General features: G+C 39.3%; 1 protein-coding gene across 6 annotated transcripts in view; it reads right to left on the reverse strand.

Moving 5' to 3' along the window:
- The window catches only part of SAXO6 (stabilizer of axonemal microtubules 6), an 83,877-nt gene that overhangs the window by 7,572 nt on the left and 53,854 nt on the right, over nt 1-22,451 (reverse strand). For 4 of the 6 annotated variants that reach the window (XM_087764370.1, XM_087764368.1, XM_087764371.1 and 1 more), the window contains 10 exons: nt 18,825-18,995; nt 17,625-17,730; nt 14,890-15,251; nt 14,318-14,452; nt 12,039-12,194; nt 9,831-9,964; nt 7,567-7,666; nt 2,719-2,757; nt 2,177-2,352; nt 474-752 (listed from right to left, as the gene is read on the reverse strand). In XM_087764370.1, the coding sequence (XP_087620496.1) occupies nt 474-752; nt 2,177-2,352; nt 2,719-2,757; nt 7,567-7,666; nt 9,831-9,964; nt 12,039-12,194; nt 14,318-14,452; nt 14,890-15,251; nt 17,625-17,730; nt 18,825-18,980 (1,643 nt within the window). In that variant the 5' untranslated portion in view covers nt 18,981-18,995. Of the gene's footprint in view, nt 1-473; nt 753-2,176; nt 2,353-2,718; nt 2,758-7,566; nt 7,667-9,830; nt 9,965-12,038; nt 12,195-14,317; nt 14,453-14,889; nt 15,252-17,624; nt 17,731-18,258; nt 18,371-18,824; nt 18,996-22,451 lie in introns of those variants that run through there. The other 2 variants (XM_087764372.1, XM_087764374.1) reach the window with 2 other exon arrangements.

The following is a 22,451-nucleotide window of genomic DNA, read 5'->3' on the forward strand; positions in this document are numbered from 1 at the left end:
GTCCTTTATCTTTGCCCATTAATTTTTAAGAAAAACAGATGCTTAAGTAAAAGATTAGCATGTATTCTGTCCTTTCAGTCCTATCAATCCTACGCTGTCAATTCGAAGCAAATTGTGAGCTTTAGTTTTCACTACACTTGGCTGCTGTGGAATGAACAGTCTGTTCTGAGAGGCCCATACTGCAAATTTTATAGTTTTGGAAAAAAACATTAGAATTGTTCATGCTTCTACAAACTTCTGTCCTGCAAGTTAGAAATCCAGTATTTTTAATGATGGGCCCATTTCCATCAACCAGCTCAATGTCTTGAACTTTCTCATTCCTCATCATACTGTTAAAAACAAAAATAGTGTCACACCAGCTTATATTCTCTTAAGGAAATCTGATTTAAAACCAAAAGTTAGTAAACCTACAAATTTCTGAGACATTAGAGGAAAAAATTACATATATACACCACAAGAATGTTCAGTTTTACCTTTCCATTTTCTTATCTTCATTGGCATCCTTATTGTTTTCTTCTAACTGCTGAGCCACGACTGCAGCCTGTTCATCTTGGTTTTCTTCCTCTTCTGCTGATTGCCCATTCTCCCTTTCTTCAGTATCTTCTTGTTCACCCCAAACTAAACGCCTTTTGACTGGAAGAGTTAAAGCATCTGCCAAGTCTTTCTTCTCAGTGCTGTCCTGGTGTGGCTGTTCTCTGGAGTCAGGTTGCTGCAGCATTTTGGGGCTCGGTGCAGTCTCTTTTTCAGAAACTCTAGATAACAAAAGAAAGCAGTGTTTCATACCATTGATTTGCATGATATACATGTTTCTATGTAGAACACATTCATCCAGTTCAGTCCTTTGCCAAAAGTACAGCTCAGATATTAAAAAGTGGTACAGTTGACATGACAAATGGTTAAATTTCCACTGAAGTTTTAACTGATGTTTAAGCACAACGCGTTTTCAAACTAGATTCTATGAAAACTCTGTCTGGATTACCATTTCCAAAAATGTAATGTAAAATTAGGGCTCTATTTCCAATTTAAAGAACAAGTTAGATTATCAGAAGTGCTCAAAAAATAACTAGTTCCATGTCTGATGGCACAATTTTGAAAGCCAAGCAGTTTAGAAGACTCCTCTTTAGGCACAACTTTTAAAAGTCTTAAAATCTCAGCTGCTCACAGAAATCAGTGCAGATCAGCCCAGGGCACAAAAATGAGATCAATAAGAGGATCTGTATTTCAGAGGCAAAAAAACAAACCAGGAAACCAAAAGATCTACACCATACCTAATATAACACATTATAGTGTAATAAATACTCTTTTACATGTCATCCTCCAATGCTTATTAGAGCTACGGTCATGCAAATGGGTAGATCTCTCTCACACACACAAGACAAGTAGTGCCCATACAGCAGCCTAAGTGGACTACAGGCAGAGGCATTCAAGGCACTGTTTTTAAATATCAGATCTTAGAGAAGACAGAAATGGCCTTTTTTTTCCTCCTTGCTTCACCAATAGCTGTCTATACATTTCACTAAAATACTAATTCTGAATTTTCCTAACAAGGGATTTAATATCTGCCAATTTTGATCGCCATCAAAGAAAGGAGAAAATGGATGTACACCCTTCCAGTTCCTAAGTCTTCATCTCAGAACTAAACAGTGTCTAAGACTCAACCACGAGATTAATTAATCCTGACAAGAGCACTGATAACATCTGAGTAGGCAAAACATATTTCATATCATTCCAGTGGAAAGAAGAATATTACTTCAGTATGACTCAGTGCGAAATTCCTCCAGACTTGATGAGACTAGGGTTGCCACACTAAATATGCATTTGTGCAGAATTATAAAGGAGTAACTTTCTCTTCTTTCAGAAGACTGGACTGTACCTCCTTTTCAATTTGAACATGTATCAAGTGATGTATCTGTGAAAAGGTAAATGCCCTCATCTGTTCTAGAGGATTTACATATCACAGAATCGTAGAACAGACCAGGTTGGAAGGGTCCTCGAAAGACCATCTGGTCCAACCTTTCGTGGGGAAAGGGAGCCTAGATGAGATTATTGAGCACCCTCTCCAATCGCATCTTGAATACAGTCAAACATCCAAGATCTCACAGCTATGCTAAGCCTATATTCAGCATTTTGCTCTGTTTCAAAGCTGCAGAATAACAGGCAGGAATGACGACCTTACCCAGCAAGATCTAGTGCTCTGATGTTGTTGCTGATGCCTTCTTCTGAACTGGAATTTGAGGACACATCCCAAAGACTGTTATTATCGGACAGGATCTGATTGAGATGGTATCGGGAGAAATGCGTTCCCTCTACTCGCTGCCTGTAAGCCTTTGCTCTTTCTCGAAGTTCTCTCACCTACACATCAAGGTTTCATAAGTTGCATGTCTGTTTGAAGTTCACTAATAGGCTATTATAAAGTATTTGCATTAGCTAATGGTAGCTAGAGGAGAAAGGCAAGTTACTCATAATACATGGTCACCCACAGCACAAACATTGCATGCCACAGTAAATGCAAGAAAAAGAAAGCAAAAATAACAAAAGTGTATATTTAGTAAGCATGTTTTAGCCATGAAGCCAAAGCAAAATTGTCAATTATTCATTCAATGAGCGCAAAAAGTTATGCAGCAACTATGAATAAGTTTAGTGCTGGATTCTAGTTTTTCCATCAGCGGTCAGACACAGCGCTCCAAACACTGAAACAGGAACTCAGATGCAACCAACCTCCATATACCACATGGAATTTAGGGTGTTTTGAGATGCCTAGGGAGAGGAATACAGAATTATTTTAAAATTTCTTATTTTTCTCTCAACACTGTATTGTTATTATCACCCTTGTAACTTTATTTCAGTCTAAGTAAGAAATTAAATGCTAAAAACCTGTCAACATAGCTCTATGCTGCCTCCCTGAGATTCAGTAAAAAGCTGTAAAACAACTACATCAGCACTAGTATTTCACCAGTTTTTGAGGAAATTAATTTAGATTTCTAAGCATTAACACTCAAAAAATACATTCACCACCACTTTATGATTATTTCAAGTCAACAGATCTATGTGCATGTGTAATACCGAGTTTGTATGCTGTGAGCACTGCAACTGTCTCTAGCTACATTAATCTTATCTCAGTGAGGAACTGATGATTACATGAGAACTCTTGGCACTACTGTATGTAAGACATAATATCAAAATCATTCCTTCTAGGCTATCAGTAACTGTAAGAATGAGATACAAAACTAATCAGATGTCAGGTTTACTCTTAAAATTAGAAGTGAAAAGCCCTCTCTTTAGACATGATACTGCTGATTATACACTATCATTTTTATGGTTAAAACTATTTAAACACTCACACTGCCTTGTGTCCTTCACCCAAACACAATTAAAGTGCAGGAAGAAAAAGCAACAACAAAACTTTTATGTTTAAATTATTAAAAATAACTTTGTGATATTGTTGTGTGAATTCTGGCTCACTAAAAAATGGTTCACAGGAAATAAGTATTTTGTCAAAGAGCAGGAAAGTAACACTGACACTTCCTCAAGCACATTTTCATAGCTTTTCTTATTTATTCTTCTTTCATGATAGACTTTGCGTAGTTCTTCCTGGAAGGAACAGAGTTCGTGGGCCAAATTCCACTAAACTCACTAAAAGTAACTGGATGCAGCAGATGGAAATCCACTTAGCCCACACCAGCTAACATCCCACAATTTGACCCACTAAACTTCCAAAGAATAGCCCATTAAAAATATATGCTTGTCATTTTAAGAGGAGAGTTTAAAGTTTGAGGTGCAAGTGATTTACTGGATTATTCACATTAAGTAGAAGAATGAAAACTTAATTAGGATAGCCACAACAGAAGGAATATAAATCCAGAGCAACAGGACACTGCAGGGGGAGGAAGAATACTATGTCTCCAGTGAATTGTGAAGAAGTACAAAGGACAACCGTCTCCTTCAGTGACTCACCAGGCAGCATTATCTCAGCAGGACACAGGCCCCAGAGAGGCCTACTGTGATTATGAATTGCCTGCATTAATTTTTCAAAAGCATAATTCAAAGCAATTTTTTCATTCAACTGCTGAAAAGCAACCCTTAATAATACATTGCAGAGTAGCAGTCTAGGAGTAATCACTATGGCTAAGGTCATACCAGGATTTTATTATGGTATTTGCCTGTTTGGGCTCAGACCTTCCGAAAGTCTGCTTTGGACCCAAAGTTACCCATGTGCAATCCCAACTAAGGGAGAAACCAGACTGGATCAGTCAGAGCTTATCATCTAATCACTTATGCTAAGCGAGAGATGTTCTGTAGGAACCTTTCACAGGGGTGAGTCTCAACAACCCACCAGATATAGAGGTTAGATACAGCTTTGAAGAACATTTCTCTTCATGTCAGTGCATTATATGGGAACAGGTATGGAATCATGTAGAAACCAGAAGGACTGCTGAGCAGCCTATACTGTGAATGGCCAAAGTACCTTTACTACTTTACAATAAAACCGATGAACTTGACACTTTTTTCAAGTTATGCATGCTTTCATTAATTTGCTGTTAACATATTTCTCAAATGGCTAGATCCTTTCTTACGTCTCAACCATGAATTAAAAATTTCATTCAGTCCTACTATTTTAGCCATGCTGGATCCCATCTTGTAGTTCTTAGAACAAAAATATTGATGGATGCTACACAAAAAAAAAAAAAAAAAAGCCTGGCCAAGAATCAGGTCTGTCAGGATTTTTATTCTTGCATTAACAGAGGTTTTAAGAATTAACCTTGGTTTTCTTCCAACGTGTCTTGAAGACCAGAAAATTCCAAGCTTTAACTTTGCTCTTTGCTTTCACTACACCCACAAAAAGCTTCTTATTAAGAAGTATAACCCTCAATGATACATATAGAAATATTAACAAGGCAATAGTGAATTAAAAAAAACTCGATATAGAAAAAATCCCACACAGTAACACATTTACACAAGATAAATATTATTCTTTGTCTACTAGTAAAACTAGTTTGATATGCTGTACTTGTTTTGGCTGGGATAGAGTTAAATTTCTTTATAGTAGCCCCAGGGATGTTTTAGCTATTGCTGAAAGGTGCTTACACAGCGTCAAGGCCTTTTCTGTTTCTCACACCGTCCCACCAGCGAGTAGGCTGGGAGGGGACACAGCTGGGACAGCTGACCCCAACTGACCAAAGGGCTATTCCATGCTATATGATGTCATGCTCAGCATATAAAGCTGGGGGAAGAAGGAGGAACAGGGGGGAGATTTGGAGTGATGGTGTTTGTCTTCCCAAGTAACCGTTATGCGTGGTGGAGCCCTGCTTTCCTGGAGCTGGCTGAACACCTGCCTGCCGATGGGAAGTAGTGAATGAATTCCTTGGTTTGCTTTGCTTGCGTGCACGGCTTTTGCTTTACCTGTCTTTATCTCAACCCACAAGTTTTCTCACTTTTCCCCTTCTGATTCTCTCGTCCATCCATCCCACTGCAGGGGAGTGAACACTTGGCTGTGCGGGGCTCAGCTGCCTACTGGTGTTAAACCACAACATATGCTCACAGGCATGTGATTTAAAGTCTAAGAGAGACAGGAGAAATTCAGGTAATTCCAATTAAAGAAGTCTTTTCTATATGAACTCATACTAGAATCTAATGTAGGTATGCATACATAAAAATGTGTATGTAATCTAAGAACATTTGTCATCAATAAAATATTTGTTATTACAGTCTTAAAATGAATTTGGCTCTTCCAGCTACCGAGCACAACTCCTTCATTTAGAGTGCCCTAAAAATCCAAATAATTCTTTCTTTACTTCTTCATGCCTACTGCCAAGTGACTTCTTTCTAGTTTCCTGCAAATCTCTTGTCAGCAAGAAAATCTCCACGGAAAAGTTAGAGACATCCAAAACACTTATGTACAGTGTGGGAATTTCTTGGCTTCTCATACACTCTAACTAAATGCTGCATATATTTACTTCCTACATCTCTGAAACACAACCCATAAAGGATCCTGCCTGGTAAAGTAGAACATCCATCCACACTTGCAGGCTCCTCATTCTTTTCCTTGACTGTACTGCAGTGACTCCTCCCAGCTGGCTGTGCCGCAAACACCATACACTCCAAGGCAACACATCCCTTTCCCTTTACTTCCCTACCAGTCAGTTGCTCTTGAAGCTGAGCACTTCTCCTGACTGTTTTGAATGTTAGTGATGCAACATCCAGTCTCCAAATGAAAGTCTTACATGCCAGAAAAATGTCATAATATTCTACAGAAACATTCCGTATACCACTTAGTCAGGCTGCACGCAATAGTTCAGAATATTCTACAGCCTTAGTTACAGTAAATCTAATGCATATATCAACACATATCAAAAATAAAAATATTGCTTGTTTTTAGTACTCTAACATCCTCTTGAGTCTCTTTTCACAGAATGGATTATCTCATGCATGCATACACAAAATTTTATTATGAATCATTGCATACTACAATATACTTTAAACTTTGAGACCTATTTCTCATTAGGTATTTTGTATATATTCAATATATATTTCTTTATGCCTAAAAAGAAGATTACTTGCTAGATTAAGTCCAGTGAGAAAACACAGAACTGAATGCTACCGCACTACTTCTGCAATTCTTAGAAAACGTTATTTTCAAAATCTCAAAGCCCAGCAACCTAGAGCCATCCACTCCAGTTCTACCTTCCACATCAGCTTGGTCCCAACTGATGAGGAAACTCACACTTCCAAGTATTTGCCACACATTTAGTAGCGCACAGTGTCTTACAAAGGCTCCCTCTATCAGCTGGGAGAAGCCTAAGTTAATTCACTGAAATCTGACAGTTGCAGAACTAGGTCTAGCAGTTTCTTAGCACACTGCTAACGGTTTTGATTTACTTGACTAATTCAGGAAATTATACTCAATCATCTTGCTAAGAAATCCTATGGTCCTGAAGCTCTTCAGCATTTTCAGAGTTCTGTGAAACGAGTTCCTATACAGTATAATACTGATCGCAGTTACAGAATAAACTACAAGAAAATACTTAGATTGGCTGAAACTTGCAAGAGAAATTCTCACTTTTATGTTGTGTATGACTGAATTCAGCTGACTGCTTTGAATGCATTCAGCATGGCAAGCTAACAAACTGAGCCTGACTATCAAGCTGGCCTAGGCTGATACATATGTTGGCCTTTTCCTTTTATTCCCTTGGAATCTCCTATCATCCAGTTCTGCATTTTGAAAACTTCTGCTTGTTAAAACTGGGCTGAACATCAATGCTGAGATTATCTGCTCCAAGAGACTCTGTTCTGAATGATTCTGATTGTAAGGGAAACAAAATTCCTCCTTCACTTTGGATGTCACATTAATGTATTCTTTAAGTCATACCATCTCTTATTTTTTCTTGCCATGTATTATACTGACTTGTCAGAACCTAATCGCCTTTGTATAGTCACTGTTGGGAGCTTGAGTCGTTAGCATCACAATCTCAAAACTGTATCTTTTAAACACCACAATTCAAAGTTTTTTGCATCTAAAAATCAAAATACAAAGCATACTCAGGCTTCAGATTTTTTAAGAATACTCACCTGGTTGGGAACTTTACTCCTAATACGAGACCAAGCTCCATCTTTGTAGATATACTGGGCTGGAGACAAAAATTTTGACCTGTATTCAGTGTTCATCTTCCTAAGAAATCAAGAATGAGAAGAGGAAAAAAAGACAGAAAGAGTAACGCTTGATATCCAGAATGCTCTTTAAGAGCACTTCTAAAGTTATATCAACAATCATAAGCATACTTGCACTTAAATGCCAGGGCTGAGATGTGAAAAACACATGCTTTGAAACATAGCTCATCCATACCAACACAACTGGGAAAGCTGTGAAAAAGCTCATTCACAGTTGGTGGCTCTTCAAGTAGTTACTCCTGTTGGTTTTTCCTCACAACCCTTCTGCCAGAAGATTTTGCCCTGACAGGCAAATCAGCAGAACATAATACACACATAAGCCTCAATTACTTCAATGCAAAGTGCAGCATCTTGGTTTAAGTCACTGATGAAGGCGCATTTAAGGAAAAATGCCTGGTTTGGCACTAATGTGTCTGAGACATTTCCTTCTATGAACTCTACTCTGAAGGCACTCTGCACATGGGTGAGGTGAACTGTTGGGGCTAGAAACATCTGACTACCAGGACAACGGTCAGTATAATTCATCTAACTATGTCCTGCTCGCGTTGATCTTCAAAAGGCCTCAGTGCTTGAAAAGATGGATTCATCTTCCCTTCTGCTACACACATACGTACACAGAAAAATTAACATCATCTAACCTATAGCAGGCAATAAGCAATACTTCAAGTCCTTAAGCACTGAACTGTGGATTTATCAGCTTAAATCTAAAGAGGTTTTTGCTTTTAATCTTGCTTCAGAACATTACTAAGTTTAATGTATTCAGCATTGGGTGAAAAACCCCTCTTTTTCAGTCCTTCTTCAGAAATAGACCATAAAAGCCTGAAGTCAGAGAATAAAATGCATCTTGTAAAAAGAAAAATACCAAGGCAAAAAAACCCCTTTATATTCAAAATTTCTTTTCATATGTCACTTTCTTTGAAACTGACAGAATTCCTTCGGGTTTTGTTTGCAAAACTAATAGATTAGCTCAAAAAACACATCACTGCTGTGCCTTGATCCCAGTCATTCTGCTGCAAAAGCAGGCCATGCAGTGCAGCTTGCATATAAAGTAACAGTCCTGTCTGCATATTGAGAACTGCACATTAACAGCTATTTGCCCAGTGACTGTTTTGGAAACTTTTGTCTTGTGTTATCCCACTGAAGGATAAGAGGCAGAAATTTGTCCTTCAATGAAAAAAGTCATAGCAAATGATGAAGAATTTTACACACTAGTCACTGCAAAATTGACTACAATCTACCACGTCAAACAGCTATGAAAACGGAAGAGTTAAAGGTTTTAACTACAATATATCCACTCACTTTTTCATAAAGCAATTTTATTTCATAGCATTTCCGGTGGTCATTTTGTAATTATCTCCCAATATCCAACAGCATTCACACCTAGGTAAGTCTCCTCTCCCATCTTTAATCTAATGCCTTAACACTGCCAGAAAGTCATGTGAATGAAAGCAATCACTGGAACATACATTAAGCACAAAAACAACAGAGATGGATTAATTTATGCATTTTAAAACCTGCATCCATTCTGGGCTTTTCTCTTGGCACATCTCAGCTGTGCAGAAAATGGAAACGAGTTCAGTTCCTGCAATGTAGGTATGTAGCAGAAGAAAAAGATACTTTGATAGTGCTCAGTAATATACAATTTTCATTTTATTTCCGTGCTTGTCAGATTACCCTAAACAGACAGATTTCTTTACTTCCCTTTACCTCACGTGTTTGCTTTTGTTACACTGGGACAGAAGGTAGTATGGACTAGAAAAAGCAGACATCAAGTACAATCATCACAGTTGTATGGCGTGGAGCAAGCACAGGAGAGCAGTTTGAAAGGTGACTACAACTTCCAAAGCACTCACTGCAAGTTTAGTAGCAGCACTGCACCAATTTAATTTCATTCATGTTAAATTTATTAATAATATTATTATTGCGTCAGAAGGTTCAACTGAACAAGTGTGGTTACAAAGCTTCCACTTCCGCTGCCAGAGAAGGGGAGGGAAATTAACACCAGGTTTAGATGTACCCCCAGAAAGCTCAATCCCAGCGCTGCAAGGGGACATCTGCCCCTGCAACTGTAGCATGGCATGGTTAAAGGTCCATCATCCATCATTCTAAGTATTAGGCTGCTGTACACCTATTCACTAGGCTAGGTTTTCCTATTTTATACATACCCACGACTTGTATGTGAAGAGAGGGGCTTTGGACTGATATGTTGCTTATTTTTTTGTTTAGGATGTTTCTGTTCTGATTTCCCTTGTTTTGCTGCATCTTCTGCTGGCTTTTGAAACGGTTCTTCCCTCTTACTCTAAGGCAAAGATAATTTTAAAAATACCACATTAGCTAGCAATCTGAAAACCCTCATATTCCTTTTGACATCAAGTTTTGCAAAAAGTTAATTTTATTTTAGTGTTAGCTGTTTTGCATATTTAATACAAACAAGAATATTACACTCCTTTGTTAATACAAAAATAAACTAGCAAAATGCAAAAGCTAAGATTCTGAGTGCAACATTCAGTTAGTTAGATGATCTGTTTTGTACACTTTACAACATGAATTTAACATGAAACACAGAAAAAAAATAATACGATACTTGTGCATTCTAACCTGAGTTGTGTAAGACTTAACATGTATATTTCTGGAATTTGTAATAAATAAAAAAATAAAAACTCTTAGCTTTATAGTCAAGCAAGATAAACCAATTTATAATAAACCAAAAGGCAAATTTTTAATTTGCTGCCATTCTGGCTTATAAAGGGTCAGATTGACTTGTTCAGTTTTCACATCAAAGATATTTTTTTCCTGCTTATTCTATCCTCTCGGAAATCTCATGCATGATTTCTGATTCTGCTAGAGATCTTCACAGATATTGTTCAAATTCAAGGAAAAATAAAAAAAGGAAAGCAAAAAAAAAAAGAGCCCACCAAAAGCTCCCAAAACTTTTTCAAGATATTCATCAGAGAAGATATATCAGTATAAACAAAAAGCATTTTAGACACTTTCACCAAAATTCCCTTCTCATGCCTTCTCTCCCTTCACTTTATTAGCTCTCTTGGGAAAACATAACCTGAATTTCCAATATGAAAAACAAAGAAATGCTTCCTGAAAGCCTCATGCCTTTCAAGCTTTCTTCACATCTGCTAAAAGAGGCAAAAGGGGACATAAAATTCCTCATTCCCAGATGAGATTTAAAGCACTGGGCAGGTCTGAGTTTTAAATGATAAAGCCTCCAAGCCAACAATCATCTTTAAGAACCTCAAAAGTACCGACAGCTTAAGCTGAGCCACAGGCACTCCATGTTAAGTACGCGTTTTGCTCAGTAATGGTCCTAGTGAACATGTTGTCTGACAATGGCTCTTTCTGTTTTATCAAGGAACAGAGATGGGTACTGAAGAGACTCACATGTTGTCCTTCTACCTGAAGGATGGTTAGCTAACCTGCAGGAATTTAGACAACACTACACTTGGCAGCTTGCTACAAAAATAGATGTTCATATGTCCACCTTGCAAAATAGGTTAGCTGTCATGCAGTCTAAATTGCTCTCACCTATTTTCAGAAGGTCCCAGTCTGAAACAATTCCTTTTCATTAAATCTATCTGGTAAAAAGGCCATAGCCATGTTTCCTAAAAGTCCATTTAAGGTTGTCCAAGCCAGCAGCAGGACAACGAAAGTCAAGGCCTCAGACAGCTGAATTACTTTCATAAAAGATATTTTAATGTTTTGAACTGAGTAACAGAGCCTTCGTAGGCTACACGATGTCCTGTTATAGCCCTGTGCTAAATACAATTACTTGCCTTCCAACTTATCAAGGCAAAGGCAAATGAATTGTAACCCTTCCTCCACGTTTCTTCAAATTACAACTATTGGGTGAAAACCAGTTCCAACTGTACATCAATATATTTTTTTTTAATTCACACTATGTCTGACTTATGAGATCCAAAAAGTTCCAGACCTCCCTTCCAACCCTCCTGCATACCCAGAGAGTAAACTAGTACCAATGAGAGTATAAATCAGAGACTTAGATTTCAGAAACTATCCTAATGACTAAAAACAAAGTTTCAATTTAAAAAAAAAAAAAAAGAACCCACTTGAAAACTCATAAATTAAGGTGACAGGAAAAACACACTTAAAATGTCATTGTAAACTGAACAACTGTACTACAGAAACTACAGAAGCCACTACAGAAACCCCTAAGAGCAAACAGAACTGCACAGCGTTATTTTCAGTCTTTTATAGCAAAACCACTACTGAGTCCAGTGTCATTAGCAACAGCTCTAAAATGTAACTAAAAAATTCCAAAATAAACCCACTCCTGCATTATAGAAAAGAACAATCAAAATTACAGAAGTATAGTAATGCCTTTCTTTTAGAGAAATATTTACTTGTTCACAAACTGGAAATTCTTTCTCTTCTGAACCAGCTCTCTCTTGTGGACCCTCAACAGGAGGAGACTCTTTGAAATTTCTCTCATGTGCAGTTTCAGAAGTAATTGCAGGAGATTTAAATGAAGGTATGGATTTACTTGTGTTGCAAATAATCTTTGGGGAAAGAAAACAACAACAAAAAAAGCATGTGATTTTCTTACCTTAAGGCTAAATTTTCAAAATCAGTTAACCAATTCACGCAAATACACTCACATAGGAGCAGAGAGACGGTCACGTGTACAAATAAAGCATGTGCAGACTAATTAACTTCTAGGACAAACTGAAGAGAAACTTAGTCTGATAAAAACACATTTAAAAGTGACGAAGTCACAGTTAAACCTGTGGTCAAATGCTGTTCTTACTGAAGTTCACTAACAGAGGTTTTCTTTATTTGGGAAGACAGTTCACCGTCAGAGTTGTATGTAGGATCATATTTTTAAAACGTGTGCCATAAAACTTCCCTATGGGTCTTCAGTACACATCCAGTCCATAAGTAACAGACAACTGTTGTGTGTTTTAGAACTGGATGCTCAGGGCTTGGTAATTTGAGCTATCCACTATTTTCCCCTCAAGACTGTATTATAAACCAAGGTAGAGAATTTGCCTAATAGGTGGTCAGATATCATTTCCTCATGGGGTGCTGAATTAAAAGACTGTGCCATATGTCACAAGCATACATTTTCCCCAGCTTTGGTATGAGAGTTTAGGTCTGACTTATAATCTAATTTGGATAACTTCGATATTTTCACAGAATCTCTTCAAGGAAATGGTATTGTCATTATTCAGTTTTCAGGTATACTCTCCATCATATCAACAGCAATCAAAAGAAAATCAGTTTGTTAATACATCTAATTTTTATCATGAAACTCTAATCTTAAGTTTAGAACCTGCAAACATTTGTACATATTTAGACATTCTCTAAGTTTTATTTATCTAAGGATTTATAGTGCCTACAGACTTATTCTTACGGCTTCTCATTCTGTGTAAGTTCTGCAAAAAAAGTTTGCTATTTTAGATTCCACAGTTTTTCTTCTGAAACAGCACATTGTTCACAAGCCTCAATAATGACATTATCAAACTGATTTCTAATAGAATCAAATGGAATTCTCTATGAAATTTTCCATAAGGTGACGTTCTGGGACCTCTCTCTTCCTCAGATGGTCCTTTGGCTTCTCTACTATTGTCATGCATTTCAGTGAGTTTTCCTTCGATAAGAGACTGCTGGGAAACAGATATCTCAAAGGAAGTCCACCTGCTGGGCATTCCAACAAGAAAAAGACAGGAAGAGTTTTTATATTGATTGGTCCTAGTTACCAACGCTTATTGCCTCTGAAAGCTGTTACTGAACAAATCTGCTACCTGTGGGTAAAAACAGAGAGAGCACCATCTGTAATAATCCCATTAATGTATATGCTCCTAGTGAAGAAACAGAAGACAAAATAAAAGCAGAAGTGCCTATTTTATACTGTAAAATGACCAAAAGATGGACTGAGTCTCCTAAGTCCTGACCGCAGTAACAATGAACTGAAAACACAAAGCAGTCTCACAGAGTTACTCTTTGTGGTCTGATTAGAAATAGCAGCATTTCCAATCCTACAAAGTCCAAAAACTCATGATATATATCAAAATGCCACAAGAGTGTCTTAAAATCAGAAGATTCCACTTTTAAATATAAGCAGTTCTCATGAAAGAAAAAACACTACAAAGATGCACTTTAGGGCCTAGAAGTATATGTGCACAGAGATGGAGACTGAGAATAAGAAACTGTGGTAACCCATAAAAGACCATGAGAATAAACAGTGAAACCTGAATGATTTCAGTGGCAAGACATGTTATTACAATATAGAACACCTGAACATTCATCTGTTGATTAGCTATATATTAGATAACAAAAAAATATAAAAATGAAGGGTAACATTGAGTATGATCTTAGAGCTCCTAAGGTAAATTAATGCAAACAGAAGAAAATGGTCCTGGACAGAATACAACCAGGGAGATCAAGAACAAGTAATTAGACCTGACTACAGTAAAGAATAACAAGGAAACAAATCTAACTATACTGCACTTTTGTATATTGGAAGAAAAAAAAAAAAAAAAAAAAAACATGTAACAGCATTCAAGTTTGGACACGCCTCCCCCCCCCCGCCAAGAGGAGGAAAGGAAATCTTGGAAAGTAAGCAACTTTGCTGATACATAAAAGAAAGTATTCTTTTACTTTTTGGGTTCTTTAAAGTTACCTGTTCAGCTGCAAGTATCGGTGACTTTTCATGAGGACTCTTCCAAACAAATTGGCTTTGATATTCAGAATTTCTGGGGAAAGTATTTAAACGTGAAATATTCATGCCTGATTTCCTCTGAAGGACCCTGTGAAGCTGAAAACGTAAAAAAGAAAAAAAAAATAACACCAATTGTTCCCTTTCCTACAATGTTTTGCAAGTCAAGTATCTTTCAATGCACACTTTCAAACCAATGGTTTGGTTTTTGGTTGTATGAATTAAATGAATACAAAATACATTTTCTCATTACAGCCAATAACCCAAAAAAGTCTATATATTATTGGCTAAATCCTTGTTTAACTGAAATCAATAGGGACAGCATATGAAGGGCAAAATTCCTATTGGCCTAAGTGGAACCAAAATCTGGTCTCAAAAGTACTGCTCTCCCAACACAGAAGCTACAACATGGAAGAACATCAAAATACAGAACTAAGGAGAGAGTTAGACAACAGAGGCTGGTGTGTGTGTATTACTGTAAATATCAGATTACTAATTTTTATGTTGGTCAATTAAAAAAAAATATCTTCCCTTACCCCATTACTCATTTTTTCAAATTCCTTTTTTGGAGATGCAAATGCTTCATTTTGATTTGGCGGAGCTGCAGAGGGTGATCTCCTCATGTTGTTTCCTGCAAGGGCAAGAGCTGTTTCACCTCTAGAATCTACCGAATGTGATCGAACTTTTGGGGTGAGTCTGGGACCTTCTGGCGTTTCAATTTTTTCCTGATTCACGTCATTGTTGTTGTGGTCTGTGTGCAATTCTGCAGTCCTAAGAGGCTCAGTTTCAAGTGGGTCATTCAAATCACAATCTGCTGTCCATTCAAAGGACTTTGAAATCTGTGGATTATGGTAAGGTACCCTTCTCTTGGAAATGAAGTTTGGTTCTCTTGTGATTCCTGAAAAAGACACATTAGGTTTAACAAAAACATTCTGTTGAAGACATAATATCACTCTACTACAAGAACAAACTGGAAGTTTATCATACAACGGATTATTACAAAAAACTATTGTAGTATCTTTGAGCAACGACAACCTATGAATTATGGGCACAGCTGAGAAATTCTGTCTCTTTCCTATCTGCAAAAGCCTTTCCTTTCCACTAAAGAGAGATGAGAACATGGTGCTCCAAGACCCTATAAAGCAAAAATGACCACAGGACAATCTTTTGCAAGTTGATTCTGGGAGTTGAACAGCAGCAACAAAATTAACACAGCCAGGGAAAAGAATGTGGTTAACACAGATACAGAATAACTGACTTGCAGTGATAAAAAATGCCACAAACACTTCTCATTGCACATGCACAAAGTACCTTGCTGAACAGGTTCTCACCTACTGTGACAGGACAGTGACAGACCCCTATCCATCTAATACAACTGTAATTTAAAACCCATCTCAGATAGCTGGTGACTTTTTACAGTACAAACACAAAACATATCCAAAATTCTAAAAAACCCTATGTAACAAAACCAGGCATCAAGTTATTTTAAATAATTGCTGACTGTTACACATGCAGATGAAAATAAAATTACCCTATTATTTTAAGAAAAGGATTGAATGACTGAACACATTTAAAGCAGGAAATCATAATCCAACTGCAAAGTGCTCAACTGCAATGGACAAATAAGTGAAGGCCCCTAACTGGCTGAAAGAAATACTTTCTAGGAGAAACTCCTATCTCATGAAAAAGCAAGGCAGAAAGAGAGAACAACCTACAGTGAAAGGTATACAGAATGTCTGCATGTCCAAATATACTCACAGGTGGCAGGAAATAATTCCAGTGGAAAAACACTGGAAAAGTAGCAGGAAAGAACTCAGAGCACCTGCAGCTGTTAACTTTTTGTGGTGACGTTCCAAGCCATTCTTAAAACTGCCAACTATGTGTTTCAACAGGAAGAACCATAAGTTTACATTAATTATCAAAACCAATCTGCAAATCCTATGAGGTGTCAAGAGGGACATTTGAAGATGCACATGGTTAAATGGCCAGAAAAGAGGTGGGAGTGAAAATGAATGCAAAGGTGGAGGAAAACTACACCAAGCATGCACAAAAACACCACTACAACGTGAGGAGGAGGAGAAACTGCTATATTGCTAACTCATGACTTTATTGCAAGTCTTGTAATATTTGCAGTTTAGTTCAACTGGAAAAGAAGCAGAGCTTACAATTTTAAAAAGAAGTTAATGTGTTTGGACGTTCAGGTGTTTCAGAATTCGTGGAAGTTATTCTCTTCAATACAGGTGCCCATACACAGAGCCATGTGCTAGGGAAAGCAAGGTTAAAAAAAATATATATTTTTTCTGGCAGCAATGGAAGAAAGCAGTAATATATATAAAGCATCACCACTGGTAAGATTAAATTATTTATTAAAATGCCTAGTATCTCAACTGAAAACAAACCATACTCCCAGTAGTTGGTTCTTAATTACTAGGCCATAATTTAGAACACTTATCCTATTGTAGGAATTAATATAGTGGACTCTAATTACACAGGCTGCATAGTGTGGTTACACTGAATTGCACAATTTTGTTAATCTGTCTTGTGCCACTACAATAATTCCTATTTTTTACTGCTCCTTCTCAGAGCACTGTACTTGTCATCTCTCCACAGCTTACTCCTTTTCCTCAACTCTCTATGGGCCTTTCAATGCAGATGCTATTTCCTTTGTCTTCTACTTTCCAATCCCACATTTTCCTGCCATGATAACATCTATAACCCCTAACTCCTAGACTACAGCATCACAAGCTTTTCCATTTAATGCCCATCTGTTCTTTTTCTTCCCCTAGTTAGCTGCCCCTGTAGGTCTTCGTAAAAATTTTACTTTGTATCAAACTTTGCCCTAAATTAGTCTCCTCTTAAATACGGAATTTTACTTATTGTTTCCGTGAACCACAGGTAACGCAATGCCTCCTTTTACACACCTTATATGGGTTAACACTCCATCTGTGCTTCATGTTTGGGACTCAGCTTATGCTGCATGTCAGAAATGACTTTTTTTCATGTTTTATATAAATAGCACTAACATTAAAAGAAAGTTTCAGTGTAGCCACAAAGAATATGGCATTCAAAAACATATTCTAAATGATGACCAGGAATATACTTTTAACTGTATAAACTGTACAAACTGCAAACACTACCAGTTCACTGCGGTCATGCACTCAATCACAGCAAACCTCTCTAGACCTCCAGCAGCCCAGGCTCATCCTTACCAGAGCCGGCTTGGGCAGCGCCGGGGTCTGCGGTCAAGGGGGCAGCTTTCAGGGGCGCTTACCGAACTGATCCGACCGAAGTCCTGCCCACAAGGATTTCTGCTGCTGGGACGGGCTACAAAACTCTGGGGTTTTCCATTTGAAGTTTCTCTTATATTCACTCAGACCCTGCAGCAAACAGAGGAGTGTCTGTCGAGTGCCCGGTGCACATCCCGCTTCGCTGCCTCTCTTGGTGACAGATCTCCAAGGGGAACAACAGCAACAAGGCCGCCGCAGGGTTCAGCTAAGCTGGCAGGTTGCTCTGCATCTCCCAAACCCACCCCCATCGAACAACAAAAACTACTTGCAGGAAACGGCATCAAATAATTTCATGCACCGAGAAGTATGCAAAAACTTGTTTGTATCTTAGTGAGTAACATTTCAGGAACAAACACAGCCTGAACCCTCTGTCACCCACACGACTGAACTCTTTCTGTCTTTAGTAGCCAGCGCTCCTCAGCGTGAGAGTCTCCCCTTCCCCGCTGCGCCGGTGGCACCCCAGAAACGGCCGTACCCCCTCCTTCTGCCGGCTGCCGGGGCCCGCCGGGCCCGCCGCCCCCCAGGCCCGGGGTCCCGCCCGCCCGCGCAGCGCACGGCCGCCGCCACAGCCCCCCCCGCCGCCACGGCCGCCGCCCGGCGGCCCTGCCACCGCCTCACCCTGAAGCGCACGGGCATGGCGGAGCGCGGGCTGCCGGGCCGCGGCCGTCAACACCGCCGTTCCCCTGGCAAAGCCGCCGGGCCGGCGCGCCCTGGCCCGCTTCGCCTCGCCGGGCGCCTGCGCAGCGGCCGCCCAGCAGGGGCGGGGAGCGGCCCGGGCCCGGCCATCACCGCCTCCGCTCACGGCGCTCCCTTCGGGGGCCATGTTGGGCGGCTGCAGGCGCCCCCTCCCCTGACGGCGTTGCCCTCGGTGGCCGTCCCGGCCGGGTGCGGGCTCCGTATTATCCATTATCCACTTATTATCCATATTAAAAGCCTTTTCCCCTACCTGCGGCAGGATAACGGCGCTATATGGCCAGTGCTGCGTATCTGGAGAAGGACGACGGGGAGGCGTGTGAGCCCGCCAGCCTGTCAGTCAGTAGCCTGGGGCGCTTGGCGCTAATGCAGCACAAGGCCAGGGCAATACTGGACGCCTGGTTAAAAAAAAAAAACCTACATGCCCATGCTCGCAGCATTGTGTTGGTACAAAAATAGCGCTTAGAGAAAGGAAAAATAAGTTCCCTTACCTTTCTGGAGCCCATGTGATGGCATGCCAGCTGCTGATCCTCCTTTGCCACCTCACCCGACCTCGCTGCACGGTTAGGAGATCTTAATCCACCTTCGTGTTCAGATCTTCCCTCAGGGCTCACTTTTTTGACTGCCTTCCCACTGCTAATCTCCATCCTGACTCGCTTTGGCTGTATCAAATTAAAAAGAAGTGAAAGGGTGGTAAAAAAAGGGGTAAGATGGCTAAACAAAATGGCTCAGGCAATCTGTGCGCACTCCCTCTCCCCGTGGCTGCTGACCCTTCCTGTCTTTCTTCTTACTAGGGCCTGTTGCTGGTCGCTGATACCTCTAGTGCAGCGTAAGCTTCTTGAGCAAGGGCTTTGTCACCTCTGTCTGCAAAGCACCCTGCCAGGCATGGGAGGAATGTTTCGGTTACAGTCCCACTGACTTAAGCAGCGTTTAGGTCCAGTTGGACCCTGTATAAAAGGTGAGCAACAATTTTTTACCGTCGATGCGAGGGAGGAGAGAGGACCAATCTGTAATGAAAGACTTGCGAGCAAAGTAAAGTGTTCTTTGGCAATGTAAACTGCAGGGAAAAAAAGGAAGAAATGTGCTGCATTGATAGTGTTTCCAAGTTTCACACATCTTTAGTAATGAATTTCAAGATCAAGACAATAATTTTGTTATGATTTGCTTGGTGATTACACTTGAAACTGCTAGGTCCACCAAATAGTTTGTTTTGTTATTACAATGGTTTGTTTCGTAATGTTCAATCAGGTCTAGTTCAGTACATTTTGTAAAGTAATGTGTAAACTTGTTACAGAATGTGAAAAGCCAGCTGGCAAACTCCTTGTTCAAAATACAGATTCCAGGTTTGCCAGGAATCTCTCCTCTTTGATATGTATGGAAACCAGGCCAAACATAATTTCAGTATGTTTTTAGGGTGTTTTCCAATTAACCAAACTATAATAATGCATTTATTTTGGTTTGGGGCTGTCTGGATTCAGAGATGGGTTTGATTCTTTAATGCAGAAACATAACATGACACCACACCATCCTGAAATGCAGGGTATTTCATTTCTTAACAGTGTCTTCCCCTTATTTTAAGATAAAGCAAAATAAATTACCCTGAGACAATGGAATTCACATTCCTCTATATGCGCTGATTGATTTAAATTGCATTTTAAATCTTCTCCTTACAGCTAAGAGATAGGAATAGTTGATGTGGAGGAAGCACTTTAGGAAATATGTCAACCACTGAGCTACTAGCATCTTTACGTCATGCTCTTTATCACTGCTGATGTATACTAGCTACTTCAAGTTCAATGTATATACATTACTGAACACACAGTTATTCAAGGTAATAGGATGTATGAATGCTAAAATGCTTAGGCTGGTGAGAATATTTTCATATGAGTGCTGAATAAATAATGAAATCATAAAAATGGATCCATGTGTAGAAAATGTTACAGTTACAAACTCATGGTCCTGAAAAGAAGGAAAAGATTGTTTCCAGTTTTCTGGAAAATAAACTAGCTGGGACTGATGTAAATGTGCATCCCTAGGTAACTGGTCTGTATTACTTATTGGATCCCATAGTTTAAAAAAATAAGCATTTAAAGGTTGTGTTGCTACATAACACATGTAAATAGTTTTGAGTTCAAGTCACTTCACATTTCTATAACACTTGAGAGGTTGACCATCTTCCTCCTTTATTTCCTGTAAAGCAAATATAAGTATTTTATTTTGCCTCACTGATACTTACTCCAGATTTAGATCTTCTTGTTGCTGTTCTTCAAATGAATCAACAGATGTGGTTTCTCTTGCTAGACCACATATGAAAACTCTTTTAATTTTTTATGTGTCTAATTTCAAATGGATAATTTGTGACCCATATCTTTTTCTTTTCACATCGTTTCTTTGCCTGTTAGCTTCGCTACATCTTGCTGCATATCCTGACCCTTATTTTTGACCTCCTCTGTCTCTTGACCCCAGCCCTCTTGAGTCCTGACTTCAAGTGCTTGATTAAGTTAGATTTTCCCTGAGCACTTTTCACTTGAACATCACCCTGTGAATAGCTAACTGTCTATTACATCTAACTAAATGGGGACCTTTTTATGACCCGCTTCTCACACTGCTTGTAAACTTGTATACCACAGGCAACCCTGCCTTAAAGTCGGTAACCTAAAGTCTCTTTCTTTTCTTTTGCTTTAACGTTGATGGTCTCTCCTGCCAAAACTCCAAGCACGATGTATCAGCAATCCTCCCTCCAGCCAAAGAAGGCTAGACACAGCTTGCTGTGGAGCCTGTCAACTCCACTCCATGTGTCAGCCTGAGGGAATCGAATGAGAGTAATGAAACGTGTTTTTTACCTCCAGAGTCTGTAGCCTCTGGCACCTACTGGTACAGGAGCAGAGGAGCAGTAGCACAGCTGGCCTGGCTCAAGTCCCATGGTTTTACTCTAAATAGCAAATGTTTCTCGTGCAAACTTGTCCCAGGTTATTTTACAACTCATTTAGAAACTGCAATGTTAAAACTACTTCAATTTTAGTACTCATTTCAATCCCTTTTTCAAGTTGCAGAGCTGATCCAGCAGTCAGTAAAGGGCAGCGTTTTGTTGCTTACAGGGATCTGAATTCAAAGATATCCTGGCTTCATGCCTCAGTAATGGTTCTTCAGCTTGGCAAATGCATTAACTGTTACCATCTTAAACTAGGCTATCCCTCTGATACAATTTCATTCTGAATTGGAGAGAAGTCTATGTAGTTCATCTTTCTAGCTGTAAAAGAGGTCATGACATGAACATGAAATGTGAATAGACAGGTCCAAGTCTCAGCCCACCATCCACTTTTTTGTGCAGTGCGCGCTCTCTCTTAGGGCAAAACACTGTCGAAAGTGACTGCTGCCTTTGAGAACTTCATCTTTTACCCACCCAAGACCAGATACTGCAGAGCTTTCCATAACCAAGGGCTACAGGCCTTCGTGGCAGCCCAGGGTGATCTTGAAACTCCGAAGTGTCTCAGATCGGACTACTTTTGAAATCAGCATCCTTGGCCTTTCTGTCATTCCTCCCTTTCTAGCGTGAGAATAAGAAGAGATTCCTAACCATAATTTGGTGTCTGCTAATCATGAGCTTATTTTGATTATAAAAGCACATGATATTTTTTTAAAAGTGTACAGTTCAGGTTCAGAAACAGAACAAAGTATCTCAAATTTGTGTAGCTGATGCACAGGTGACAGTGGCTAACTTCATTTCTTACATTAGAAGAAAAAGGAAAGTAGGAAAGCATGTGTCATTTTGATCTAATTTTGATCTAATGTTTGCCTGGAGAGCACAGTGAAGCCACAGCTGCTCATCCTTTAGCAAAGAAGCATACACCCAACTTGTAGCTGTAAACAATAGTGATCGCTGTTTCTGCAGGAAGCACAGGGTGTTACTTTGTGATAGCTGTGCAGCTCTACATGCTCGGTCATTATTACCAGTCTACATGACTGTTCATAATGTAGAAATAATCTGCTTTAAAGGTGTGTAAGATTTACACGCTGCAGTAGCAAAACTGTGCAATGCTGGCATAAATAATCTGTTGTGACAGCCCCTCAGGGAGTCACTCCTGTTGGCAGGATGTGTGTAATCCCGGGATAGTCTG

This window comes from Nipponia nippon, unplaced genomic scaffold (genome assembly GCF_047370975.1).
Source record: "Nipponia nippon isolate SJK-2023a ecotype South Korea unplaced genomic scaffold, ASM4737097v1 scaffold_3, whole genome shotgun sequence".
NCBI classification, from domain to species: domain Eukaryota; kingdom Metazoa; phylum Chordata; class Aves; order Pelecaniformes; family Threskiornithidae; genus Nipponia; species Nipponia nippon.